The sequence below is a fragment of the Erpetoichthys calabaricus genome, chromosome 8 (genome assembly GCF_900747795.2).
Source record: "Erpetoichthys calabaricus chromosome 8, fErpCal1.3, whole genome shotgun sequence".
In the NCBI taxonomy this organism is placed as follows: Eukaryota; Metazoa; Chordata; class Cladistia; order Polypteriformes; family Polypteridae; genus Erpetoichthys; species Erpetoichthys calabaricus.
The window spans coordinates 59,000,758-59,015,242 of record NC_041401.2 but is presented as its reverse complement, the minus strand read 5'-3'; the positions used below and the strand labels follow the sequence as shown (position 1 = coordinate 59,015,242).

General features: G+C 39.6%; 1 protein-coding gene across 1 annotated transcript in view; it reads left to right on the top strand.

Moving 5' to 3' along the window:
* The window catches only part of parp14rs1 (poly(ADP-ribose) polymerase family member 14-related sequence 1), a 72,992-nt gene that overhangs the window by 20,702 nt on the left and 37,805 nt on the right, over nucleotides 1-14,485 (top strand). Inside the window, exons 9-10 of the mRNA XM_051930546.1 lie at nucleotides 3,454-3,541; nucleotides 12,598-12,747. Coding sequence (XP_051786506.1) covers nucleotides 3,454-3,541; nucleotides 12,598-12,747 — 238 coding nt within the window. The remainder of the gene's footprint in view (nucleotides 1-3,453; nucleotides 3,542-12,597; nucleotides 12,748-14,485) is intronic.

The window sequence follows — 14,485 nt, the reverse complement described above, 5'->3', positions numbered from 1 at the left end:
AAAAAATTGGTGTTGTTGCAGCTTTAGTATGAACAACACATGAGTGTCTAATGATATATCCAAGACCAAGGTCAATAGACATTGGTCCCTGAGAATAACCTAGATACATGGAGGCTGACACACCTTGGTCCCCAAGAATAATCTAGACACATGGAGGCAGATAAACCATTGGCAATATCACTTTCCAACCAGTGAAGAGTTACTTCCACCGTGCTGCCCTGTGTTGAGTGTCCTCTCTCTACCTGTAAAGCCTGTGATAAAGAAAGTGTCAGTCTCCCCACACTAAGGGCCCTGTAACCACTTTATGTTTTTCAGTCATTTAAGATATCCAAACATAGTATAGAAACTTAAGAGCAAAGGAGTATTTGTCAAAATAGAATAATAGCAAATGCACCCTTGCTTCGAAATCAGAAAAGATTAAATAATAGTTTTTGTAAAGATAAAGGTAACATCCATGTCAGAGTAGGAGCTGTCTTATTGGGTAGACTTTACATTAAGCTATCGGACTAATACATGTATGGAGTCTTTGATGTCCATGTCCATGTGCATGTAGTGTTTTGATAGAATAGACTCTCTCTCTGTTCTCTCTCTCTCAGATGGGCCGTTCCGGACCTTGTCATGTTACACATAAATATTTGGCTAGCTACTTGGTGATGGAGGTGATTTTAGGTTGTGCCTAAAAGATTTATTCACGGAAGTATGTAAAAAAACACTTTATTTTGTCAAGGGTATCTCCAGTTATAATTGATAAAGAGGCACTCTGTCTAACCTTTCCTTTACTCCTGTCTGGCATTTGAAATATACATTTAGATAATAATGAAAGAAAATGTGCATAGGCTTAGATAACATAAAAGGGATAATATACAAAATAAATATGCTGTATGATTAAAACAAAAAAGCAGAAAACAATAGATAAGGAGAGAGCTGTTCAGCGCTAGTACAGCACTAGTTCTGGTGGGACAACATCAAGCCCTGGGGCTTTAGATTTTATAATGAATTATTAGCATCTTTCAGTTCTCACAAAGAGGGGACATCTAGCAAGGCAGCATCTGAGGGTATAAATGAGCAAAATTTAGCTTAGATAGAAAGCTACCAATTTCACATTAACTTTCATTTTCTTCTGCTGCATACAGTCTAGCATACAAAGCTGCAAACTCTACATTTCTTTCATTTGGATCTTTATATATAGAAGCATTTAAATTCTGAATAGTTGGGGTTGTTGCCTGTGATTCATTTTAGTGTAAACGCTTAGCCAAAAGCTTGCTCAGTAGAGAGCCACTATCATAGTATCCAGCATGTAATAGCTAGAAAAAACCCTGCACAACAGTATAGTAAAGAACTTTATTCAGTTTATGGTAATGTGACTTGTGTTTCAAGTTATTGATCCAGAATACTTAAGCATGCATGTTCTAAGTTATTCAGTTTAGCCTACCTGCAGCTATTTTGTTAATTTTTAACCTATTTTTATGAGATGAATAAGCAATATAGTTGTTTCTGTTAAAACCTTTCATGACTTCCCTAAGGATTTCAGGATTTAAGACAGAGCCACAAGAATACCTTCAGTTCTGTGGAAAATACATCACAAAAATCTTTGTCTTTCAATAGTGGTGTATTAAATCTCCACCTTGCTGCCGGCTGGCAAAGCAATGGAAGGGAGAGTTTGACCATAATGACCTTAAGATTGTAGACCAGAGACAAAATAAAATTGGTTTTATGGACATGGGCTAAAGTAGGCTGAGAAATCAGAACATAATCATAATCTGAAAAGAGAGAAAAATCGTTTGCCATAGGATGCATTACTTGGTAGTTGTCCAAAATATTTAGAATGGACCAAAACTTACACAGCACAAGAGATGAGGGAGGTAAGTAGGAAATGGGGAGGAGGAATGATTCAAAAATTGAACAATTAACACATTTGCCTCTAGTCCCAGGAAAACAGTAATATCGAAAAAAATATAGCAGTCGGATGGCCAACATTGGGGACAAATGATAAGTTAGAGTGTATTTGCATAAATGTAAAAAACAACCTTACTTTTAGAACCAGTTTCAGTCCATAAATATGAAGTATGGCCAATCCCATCACCCCTGTTTTCCAAAATGTAAATACTGTATGCAAATTACGATGAATAAGGATCAACATGTCACATGTTTTTGGAGGATGCAACAGCAGGAGTGATAACAGAGCAAATTAAGAGAGTGTGTGCTCTAGGAAAGCAAGTTAATATTAGTCATTAGAATCTGTTATAGAGAAGCACCCTGATAATGAAAGTACAGAAAAAAAGGAAACATAAGGACTAATATAAACAAAATGCCATGGAACTCTAGGACATCCCTCCCTAGCTCGCATGCCCATAACACCACACCCACCATTCTCCCATCATGTTTAATAATAACAAAAAGAACGATAATGCAGAACGGGGGGTCAGGGGGTTTGGGGTCCCTGAAATAGGGCTTCCACAATAATGGGTAAACCAACTAATATTATGTTGTCTGTTCTTGAGCAGTCCTCCATCTCATCCATCTTCTGTTTTAGCTTTATTAATTGTCATAAAATATGAGCTTCTTCTTCGTCCTGCTGTGCTAGTTATTTAACAAGGGAGGAGACATGGCCTTGGATTTTACTTTGTTCAGATTTTAAACTCTGTACAGAATTCAGTGGCCAAAGTCTGCATTGTATTATTCAATATCAACTGATGTAAGCTCTCAATGTTATTTGAATCAAGGTCAGCACCCAATGTGCTAGGCTGTTTCTTTGGCAAGTAAGAAAACACTAAAGTGACTTCTGTGTGACAGGTTTGCTCTCTGAAAGTCACAAGTAGTATACAAAGATTAGTCACAAATAAATGAACTGCTTGGATAGAAACTGATTAGCCCTAGGTCAGGAGGGACAACAGCAATACATGATACCACACATAAAATTTGCTTATCTAAGCAAGATCCATGTACAAAATTAAGTATCACAAGGCTTCAAACCCCCATGGCCCTAAATTGAATTAAACAGGCTTAAGAATGATGACAATAATTAACTCTTAAAACAATTGACACTCCTAGAAAATTTGACTCCACTGCCAAATTATTACTGTGACTCTGCTTCAGGGAAAAAAACAGAACCTTAGAGTTTCTAATCCTTCGTGGAATAAAAGATATGAAAGTTTTCTGTAGATTTTCAGAAATTATTTTATCATGACAAGATATGCATTTAAACCATGTGTGCTAAGAAATTTTGTGGATTGCTCATATGTTATATATTTAAGTTAAGCAAAATAGTTTATTGTTTACATCTTCATAAGCTTTTTTGTTTTTCTAATAGCTATTGTCTTTTTAAACTATATTCATGGGTATAACTGTGGCAAATACTTCCATTACACTAGTAAGCCTCATGATAGTGTGTAATTTATCTTTTATTATGTACAAAAAAGTCAAATTGATAGTTACTTGGTTTTGTTTTACTAGGCATTTACTACTGAATTCAAGAATTCTCAGCATCTGGTTAATAAACCTACTGTTAAGCAATCAGGCACGCCACCCAAAGGAAATGCAGGTAAGATTTACCACTTCCACATACAGTATACACCTCTGTATGAATTTCATTATAACCATATGTTTCATTGATATATTTTAGCAGTATATCCCACAACCAGTTACTGGCTGTGTGAGTTGTGTATGTTGTTCCAGTGTGTAGGCTTTTTTGAAGGATTTGAGTATTTTTTAACAATCTAAAAGACTTGTGTGTTAGGTTAATTGGTGATTTCTAAACGCCTCAGTGTGAGTGTGGATGTGTGCATGAGTGAGCTCTGCAGGGTACTAGCACCATGTTCAAGGTTGGTTTCTGTCTTGTAAATGATGTTTCTGGTATAGACTCCAATTTCCTTTGATACTGAATTGGATTAAGTAGGCTTGAATCAGTTGAGATACAAGTGTCAATTTTAAGTTTCATGCTCAAAGTCTCTATAGACAGGTATATACCTTACTGGTCCTGATGGGGAAATTACAGTGGTATAACAACCAACACACAAATTACTCAGAATACATGCAGGATTAAAACACATTCAAATAAAAAAATATGATTGTATGTCCATCATCTGATTAAAATTAACATATTAAAATGGCATCAAAACACGATGTAGCCAAAAATTTATTTTTCTTTTCATGTGAACAATCTTTATTTGTTAATCAATAATATGAATAAGAATGAACAACGAACAACCACAAAAGATTGTTGGGGTCAAAAGACATTAATTGGAAGTCTTAGTAAGAAGGGGATGGAACAAAAAAAACCATAATAGAACTGTCTGGATAATCATCAACAATAACAGCTAAATTCAACAAAGAAACACCCCACAAAGAGTCCCACTCCCACCTAAACCAAATCTTGTGAGAAGGAATGAGCTGCTTAGGAATATTTGGATGGTTGTGTGAAACCAAGGAGAGTAGCACACCCTCACAAGTCCAGAGGTAGAAGAGCAGTGGAGGTCACAAGATCACATTGCCAGACTGAACAAATTGATAGTGACTGACAGGAAACATAGCTGCCTATAAAGAACTGCCACTAGTTTCATAGTATTTCATAATAGACTGAAAAAGTTGAATAGTCTGTGCATGGGAGATTGAGACAGAGAAGCCTTACATACTTTGAGAAGTAATCTGTACTGAATGTAGAAGTATGAAGAGGGAATATCACAGCACAACCTAACAGACTGGAATGTCCAAGGCCGGTGTTCATCAAACAAGTCTCACAAAATCTGTATTTTTTGCCTTGACAAAGAAGAGGCAGTATTCTACTTCCATCAATACGTAGATTCTGATTTTGAAATATTGATATATTTAAATATCTCCCAGAACCAAATTCCAGGCATTTCTGTCTTTTGTAAAACAGCATTGTGCAAGGAATCATGGAACCTTCTTTAGCTGAGTGTTCTTTGAGTTTAAAAGCAGTGAGAGTTGTAAGATGTTCAGGGTCAATTTTGCAAGATTGCATGGAAAGCCAGGAAGGGGCACCTAGCAGGAGGGAATAGTCATCTCTAAATGAGACAGAGGATGAATGCCTAATTGACTAGCTCCTTTATTTTAAAGGAATACTCCACCCAAAAATGTTATTTTTTATATGTTACTTAACTCATGTACTGTAATTTGTACTGATGTTAAAGAAAAAAAAAATATTTTATATTTTGTGAAGAAAGGACGTAACAAAATTTCTGATAGAACAGGACCCAATTGTGACCAACACTGGACAAGAGCAAGCAATATCAAAAATGTCCATGAAAAAATCTCAAGTTACTCTTGTCACATAATCCACACACCAAGTGATCCAGATGTCCGGTCATCCACCAGTCCTGTCTTCAATTCAAAAGTGTGACACTGTGTGAAGGGTCTTTCTGTTTATGGACAACTTGAGATTAATTTTTTTCAGCCACAAACAACAAACTGTCTGCGGGAAGTAAAATATAAAAATCTAGGGGGCTCCGCCCCCTGCTCACTTTGCTCGCACACCCCCGGGTTTGGTTTACCAGATACAGTAATCGCTCCTCCATCGCGGGGGTTGCGTTCCAGAACCCTCCGCGAAGTAGAAACCATATGTTCACATGGTTATTTTTATATATTTTAAGCCCTTATAAACTCTCCCACACTATTATAAACATTTCACGCACAATTATACAGCATAAACCCTTTGTATTCTCTTAGATATTAGGTAAGATTCGTTGAAATTCTGTATGTAAACACAGTAAAACCTAAATATTATTTTAAAGATATCGAGCGTCTCCGATATCACATATGTTACAGCCATTACGACAGACAGGCCACCAGCAATAAATACGTACAATGCAAGAAAAATTGTATACGGTAAAATGTGTGTACAGTGACACTAAACTATGTACATGTAATAAGTACTGTACGTAGATAATTAATTATGGTTACTCACCAACAATGACACGACGACTTGTCCGATAACGATGAGTTTAATTTTACTGCACAACAAAGGATAGCGTTACAGCTCTTCTAAAGGAGCCTCTTCAGGCGATTGTTTAGCACCGCCGTTGTTCTTCTTCCAGCACTCTTCAATCCAAATCCCTAAAGCAGATTCCATCTAGACTACTACCTTATCACGTCCACTTGCAACTCGTTTTGCGCCCTGGTTAAAGGACACTGCGGCCGTAGATCTTATATGCTTTTCCTCCTTTTTAAATAAAAAGAATCGTGGACTCATTGATGCTGTAATGGTGTCCTGCAGCGGTGTAGCTGTTCCCTTCCTTCAACATATCCAAAACTTTTACCTTTTCTGCAATCATTTGCATCTTCTGTTGGCGCTTGGACACGGCCCCTGAAGCAGTAGCAGGAGCACGTTAATGCTGAATGAGTGAGATGAGACTTCCTGGTTAATGCAGCACTCCGTCGCTGAGCCAATCAGCAGCACACAGGAACTTAACTGCGTGCTCTGATTGGGTAGCTTCTCAGCCATCCGCCAATAGCATCTCTTGTATGAAATCAACAGGGCAAACCAACTGAGGAAGCAAGTACCAGAAGTAAAAAGACCCGTTGTCCGCAGAAACCCGCGAAGCAGAGAAAAATCCGCGTTATATATTTAGATATGCTTACATATAAAATCCGCGATAGAGTGAAGCCGCAAAAGTCGAAGCACGATATAGGGAGGGATTACTTTATACAATTTAAAGAGATTGTCATTTTCATGGGAATTATTATATATGCATTATTTTCACTTTTACTTTAAAACTTTTGTAAAAACAATACTTGTCCTTTATTTCTGGCCCCGGGCGTGGTTAAATCCATCTCGCAGGATGTATAACGTTACTCGTGTTGTGAAGGGGGGTGGCTGAACGCACGCTAAGGAGATGCCGTTGGATCATCTGCTCTCTTTCAGCTCTTGCTGGTGGCAAGCTGCGTGTTCTTTTTGTTGCGCTGCACATCAATCATTTAAAAGCATGTACAGCAGCTGTCATTTTGCCACTTCGTGTTTCTGCCACTCGCGTTGTGAAGGGGGGGGGGGGGGGGGGGGGGGGTTGGCTGAACGCATGTTAAGGAGTTGCAGTCAGATCATCTGCTGGCTTGTTGCTGCACTTTGCGTCGATCATTTCAAAGCCGGTACAGCTGCTGTCCTTTTGCCAATTTGGCGCTCGAGTTGTGAAATTTGGTGTTGGGGTTGCGGGGCGGCTGAAAACTGCGTGTCCTGCTTGTCATTGTTTTAAGAGCTGGGAGCACATGATGTCTGTCTGACAAAAGCATTCCAACAACTGCTTGGTTAGATGTCCGTGAACTTGTTTTAAATGTTGTCTCACTGCCATCTCTCGCGGGATGTCAAATTGTCTTCAGAGAAGATCACGTTACCCTTGTCTCCCTCCCAGGATTTTTTTTATAATAGAGACATATTTTGGGGTGGAATTTTCCTTTAATAGCTAATGTCAGCTGTTTAAAAAAAACCCAGCCACAGGGGATGCACAAACCTGTATGTTTCTTCATGTCGGTCCCAAGCCCAGATAAATGGGGAGGGTTACGTCAGGAAGGGCATCCAGTGTAAAATTTTGCCAAATCAATATGCGGACAACAATACAAATTTCCATACCAGATCGGTCGAGCCCCGGGTTAACAACGACCACCACCAGTACTGTTAGTCAATAGGGTGCTGGCGGAAATTGGGCTTCTGTTGGCTGAAGAAGAAGAAGGAGAATTATAGGGGGGAGACATGTCCGGAGGCAGGAGGAGAGGAGGAAGGTAAAGAGAGTGGAACTGAGGGTAGGAACTTTGAATGCTGGCAGTATGACTGGTAAGGGGAGAGAGTTAGCCAATATGATGGAGAGAAGGAAGGTTGATATATTGTGCATGCAAGAGACTAAATGGAAGGGGAGTAAGGCCAGGTGGATCGGAGGTGGATTCAAATTGTTCTATGATGGTGTGGATAGGAGGAGAAATGGAGTAGGCGTTATTCTGAAGGAACAGTATGTCAAGAGTGTTCTGGAGGTGAAAAGAGTGTCAGACAGAGTAATGATTATGAAGCTGGAAATTGGAGGTGTGATGATGAATATTGTTAGCACATATACCCCGCAAGTTGAGTGTGCAATGGATGAGAAAGAAGATTTTTGTAGTTAGTTGGATGAAGTGATGAACAGTGTACCCAAGGGACAGAAAGTGGTAATTGGAGAGGATTTCAATGGACATGTTGGTGAAGGGAACAGTAGAGACGAGGAGGTGATGGGTAGGTATGGTGTCAAGGAGAGGAATGAAGAAGGTCAGAGGATAGTGGATTTTGCCAAAAGGATGGACATGGCTGTGGTGAATACATATTTTAAGAAGAGGGAGGAACATAGGGTGACGTACAAGAGTGGAGGAAAATGCACACAGGTAGATTACATCCTATGAAGAAGAGTCAATCTGAAGGGGATTGACTGAAGTGGTGGCAGGGGAAAGTGTAGTTAAGCAGCATAGGATGGTGGTCTGCAGAATGACGTTGGAGATCAAGAAGAGGAAGAGAGTGTGTGCATAGCCAAGGATCAAATGGTGGAAGTTGAAAAAGGAAGACTGTAAAGTTGAGTTTAGGGAGAAGGTGAGACAGGCACTGGGTGGTAGTGAAGCAGTTGGGAAACTACAGCAGATGTAGTAATGGTGACAGCAAGAAGGGTGCTTGGCGTGACATCTGGACAGAGGAAGGAGGAAAAGGAAACCTGGTGATGGAATGGGAAAGTACAGGAGAGTATACAGAGGAAGAAGATGGCAAAGAAGAAGTGGGATAGTCAGAGAGATGCAGAAAGTAGACAAGAGTACAAGGAGATAAGGTGCAAGGTGAAGAGAGGTGGCAAAGGCTAAAGAAAAAGCGTATGATGAGTTGTATGAGAGGTTGGACACTAAGGAAGGAGAAAAGGACCTGTACCGATTGGCTAGACAGAGGGACCGAGCTGGGAAAGATGTGCAGCAGGTTAGGGTAATAAAGGATAAAGATGGAAACGTACTCACAAGCGAGGAGTGTGTGTTGAGCAGATGGAAAGTGTACTTTGAGAGGCTTATGAATGAAGAGAACGAGAGAGAGAACAGGTTGGAAGATGTGGAGATAGTGAATCAGGAAGTGCAATGGAATAGCAAGGAGGAAGTAAGGACAGCTATGAAGAGGATGAAGAATGGAAAAGTCGTTGGTCCAGATGACGTACCTATGGAAGCATGGAGGTATTTAGGAGAGATGGCAGTGGAGTTTTTAAGCAGATTGTTTAATGGAATCTTGGAAAGTGAGAGGATGCCTGAGGAGGGGAGAAGAAGTGTACTGGTGCCGATATTTAAGAATAAGGGGGATGCACAGTACTGCAGTAACTACAGGGGGATAAAATTGACGAGCCACAGCATGAAGGTATGGGAAAGAGTAGTGGAAGCTAGGTTAAGAAATGAGGTGATGATTAGTGAGCAGCAGTATGGTTTCATGCCAAGAAAGAGCACCACAGATGCCGTGTTTGCTCTGAGGGTGTTGATGGAAAAGTATAGAGAAGGCCAGAAGGAGTTGCAGTGTGTCTTTGTGGACCTGGAGAAAGCATATGACAGGGTGCCTCGAGAAGAGTTGTGGTATTGTATGAGGGAGTCGGGAGTGGCAGAGAAGTATATAAGAGTTGTACAGGATATGTATGAGGGAAGTGTGACTGTGGTGAGGTCTGCGGTAGGAGTGACGGATGCATTCAAGTTGGAGGTGGGATTACATCAGGGATCGGCTCTGAACCCTTTCTTATTTGCAATGGTGATGGACAGGTTGACAGACAAGATTAGACAGGAGTCCCCGTGGACTATGATGTTTGCTGATGACGTTGTGATCTGTAGCGATAGTAGGGAGCAGGTTGAGAAGAACCTGAAGAGGTGGAGATATGCTCTAGAGAGGAGAGGAATGAAAGTCAGTAGGAACAAGACGGAATACATGTGTAAAAATGAGTGGGAGTTCAGTGGAATGGTAAGGATGCAAGGAGTATAGTTGGCGAAGGTGGATGAGTTTAAATACTTTGGATCAACTGTACAGAGTAATGGGTATTGTGGATGAGAGGTGAGAAAGAGAGTGCAGGCAGGGTGAAATGGATGGAGAAGAGTGTCAGGAGTAATTTGTGACAGACGGATATCAACAAGAGTGAAAGGGAAGGTGCTATGATTTGCATTGGGTGTGACGAGGATGAACAGGATTAGAAATGAGTACATTAGATGGTCAGCTCAGGTTGGGAGACAAAGTCAGAGAGGCGAGATTGCGTTGGTTTGGACATGTGCAGAGGAGAGATGCTGGGTATATTGGGAGAAGGATGCTAAGGATAGAGCTGCCAGGCAAGAGAAAAAGAGGAAGGCCTAAGTGAAGGTTTATGGATGTGGTGAGAGAGGACATGCAGGTGATGGGTGTAACAGAACAAGATGCAGAGCACAGAAAGATATGGAAGAAGATGATCCACTGTGGCGACCTCTAACGGGAGCAGCCAAAAGAAGAAGAAGTCAGCTGTTTAAAAAAAAGTCAAGCAGTGCTTTTTAGAGCACTGTGTTGGAATATGCATTGTGCTAAACATTCTTTGCAGGTTGATCAGGATGACATGCAAAAAGTAAGTGACATTTTTCATGTTAGCAATCAGTTTAGCCAACATGTTCCTCTTTGCTACTGCCTCAGGGAAATCCAGAGTGCACACAACCGAATGAACCTTCATAATTAACTTGTTAAATCTGCTGGCTTCTCCTGTTTTTATTTTACTGTCTCAACTTATAACCGAAAAGAGCACACTTTCAAATGGAGACTGATAGGACATAGACAGAAATATTTATTAAGATCTGCAATTATACATTTGGATTAGTAATGTACAGGTCTATATCATCCACACAGAGCAGAACTTCTCCCTCTGCAAATGCCATATCATTCAGCATGTTCTCTGATAGTCTTATTTGCTACTTAAAGGTTATCGATACTTGCAGAAAGGTGCACATTCGGAGCATTCACTATTTCACTGTCTGTATGTTTTAATTTGCCCTTAATGTCCCTAATACTGTTCACCTCATCCTTCAATATTCTTACTCTCTTACGGGCGTCTTTCAGGTTTGGTAACATTTCTTTCTAACTGCCTTCGATCTTTCCAAATATATTTTTAACTGTTGCTCTCAGTCTGCCATACTCTCCACACTTAGCACTGTAGTTATTTGTTTTGTACATCTTTTGCAGTTGTTTTTCCTTTGCAACCTCTTTTTCAGCTCCTTTGGTATCTACTGTGAAGGTTTCTTTAATTTCTTATTACTTCAAAATTTCTTTAAGAAACTTGTCCATCATTAAACATAAAACAGTTTTACACTTGCTCTACTTCTTCTCCTCACACTTAAAAGATTATTACAGTTTAACTCTTTTAAATGTTGCCAAAAATTTGCCTTACTAATGTTAAACTTAGCAGTCTTAGTTTTCAAGTATGCTCTCAGCCAAAATACTATGGAATGTATGATATTATGGTTACTAGATCCTAACTACAATCACCACCACCACCTGAATTTTATCCTGACTATTACATACGGCCTTATCAGACAACAATTTATCAAGTCATTGATCCTTGGCAAATAGCTCTGTTATGGTTCATTTATGAATAGCCTTTTGTTCATGCATGGTGCTTGTTACTGAAGTCTATTACTAACCCAGAAATCCAATAACAATTTATTTCTTGGATTCATATCAGGTAAGCTGTTTCTCCTGAAATATACCCCCCAGGTGTCTCTTTCCCAATGTGAGCATTTAAGTCTTCCAGTAGGATTGTAGATGGAACTTTTCCTAGTGCTGAATGCAATGACTCTAAAAAGGCCAAATAATTTGAATAGTTGTCTGGTACATACATGTAAACAACAGTAAACATTTCCCTCTCTGTGACTTGAAGTCATGGTGAAACAATGTTCTTATCCACCAGGACAACTTCCAGCTGTAGGAATGGGGGATTCTTACAGGGCCCTCTCCAATGGGGAAACTCCAGAACAGGACCGAGATTACCTTTGATCAAGAAGTTAAGATTTAGAGCCTGTTCTCTGCGTAAAGTTGAGTCTGACCACATTTAGTTGTTTTTTTTTACCTCACACACAAGTTTTATCTTATTTCTCATAACAAAAGTAATGTTCAGATTCTCAAGAGAATCCTATACTTGGCTGTGATCCAGCTGGCATTGCACTGCACCCATCCCTTTAAACCAGCCTGAAGTGGGTAATCCTATCAGGAGCACAGAATTTTAGGAATAACATAGCTAAGAATCATTGATGCACTCAAGCCCACAGGATTTTAAGAGTACATTTTAGGAGGGGGTTATTCATACCTGCAGTTTATAGTCCTATTTGTAACAGTAAAATATTAGTGTGTTACTTGTTCCTTGGCTAGCAGTCAGTGGCATCCTGTTTTTGGTATCCTTTTTATTGTTGCTTTAATGGGACAAAGTGTGACATTTTGTGCTACAGTTTAGGATTTAGGCAGTCTCTGATACCTAAGGAATCCATATGTAAACTTTTTCATTTTTATGATCATATATTGATGAACTGTTGTGCTTCTCTCTCTATTTATTTATTTATTTATTTATTTATTTATTCTATTGAGTAAACATTTAACTGATTAACTGTTTCGTTTCTCATCAGATTTTATTGGCCATGTGTTTTTGCCAAACTTGGGTGTGTACCAGATGACAATTGGACCAATTAATCTGGAAGTATTGACAGGAGATATCACCAAGGAAACCACAGATGCTATAGTGAACTCCTCCAATGATGACTTTACACTTAAGTCAGGTAGAGTCAACTATCCATCCATCCGTTTTCCAACCCGCTGAATCCGAACACAGGGTCACGGGGGTCTGCCGGAGCCAATCCCAGCCAACACAGGGCACAAGGCAGGAATCAATCCTGGGCAGGGTGCCAACCCACCGCAGGACACACACAAGCACACCCACACACCAAGCACACACTAGGGCCAATTTAGAATCGCCAATCCACCTAACCTGCATGTCTTTGGACTGTGGGAGGAAACCGGAGCGCCCGGAGGAAACCCACGCAGACACGGGGAGAACATGCAAACTCCACGCAGGGTGGACCCGGGAAGCGAACCCGGGTCTCCTAACTGTGAGGCAACAGCGCTACCACTGCACCACCGTGCCGCCCGGTAGAGTCAACTATTGCTTGTTAATTTAAGATTATTAACTGTGAGCTCACAAAGAAAAGGAAGTGGCACATACTTTGTTCAGATACATCTGCAAGTCATTTAAGCATTGAATATAATTTGTACACAGTTTTCTTGGATCTTTGGACTCATAGGGATATTTATAAATGAGAATACACCTGCGAAATACAAGTATAAAGATGAAAATTCAGTTATCATATACTGTATATTTTGCAAAGGGGATAACCGAAAATATAAAATTGTGTATTTAAGTATAAAATTAGCTATTAGGTTGAATTTGTTGCAATTGTAATTAGGTTTTTGACATGTAGTGTACAGCATAACAGGGTGTATTTGGCTTATTTCACATACGATAAGTATGAACTGTACAGAACATCTTGGGCAAGTTATTCTCATTAAAAGTCAGGAAATCATAATGTTGGAAATTGACAGAGAGACTCTTCTGGGGTAAAAATTCTTACTATAATCTTCTTTGTTTTGTCTTATACTTGAGCATTTGTACACTCTATTATAAGGATCAGACAAAATTTGTTTTTAGTTTTGGTGAATAGGTTGATAAAATTTATACTTTTAACACTGAATAGGATAAAACATGATTTCATTTTCAGTTTTAGACCCAAATGAAAGACATTGGCCATTCAATGGCTATTTGTTTAATGTTAGGTTTAGATTCCAGATAGAATGTTACACTGATGGTGTTGCCTCATTTAGAGATGGAAACTCCTTTTTTTTTTTGCAATGTTTGCATGACATATAAAGATTGCAGTCCACAATGAATCAGAGAGTTCTGGTGCTTTACCACTGATGAGTCATATGTTAAGCACAGCAGTGTTTAGATCAAGAATGTTCGTTGCAGGACCAGAGTTTATTTCAATATAGAGCAGACCAGTAAACCCCCGATTCTCTAACGAATTGTAAATAAACGCATGGCAATCACTGTGTGTGTCATATAATCGTTGGAGGGATGACAGATGATGGAGGGTGGGAGTGTTGTGGGAGGTTATGGATTTAATTAAATACATATATATTGTTGAGTTAGCTTACCTGCATTGAGTAATGGATTAAAGTCGTCTGTCACTGAGAGTCTGTATGCAAAATATTCTTTCATTGACACACGTGATCGTTTCTGTGCTTGATGTTGTTTATACGTACAGATTCTAGCACTCCATCCGTCCTGGCCAGTTGGAAACAAAATGGGGTATGTCAAAGTATCAAGTTTAGGAAAACAAATGTCCACGCGTTGGAATCTATGTTGGGTGTTTTCATCAGCACGTAAATGCAGGACAATATCGCAGTCAAATGGAGGCTCACTATCCGTACTTTGAAACACAATCGCCACTTCATTAACGA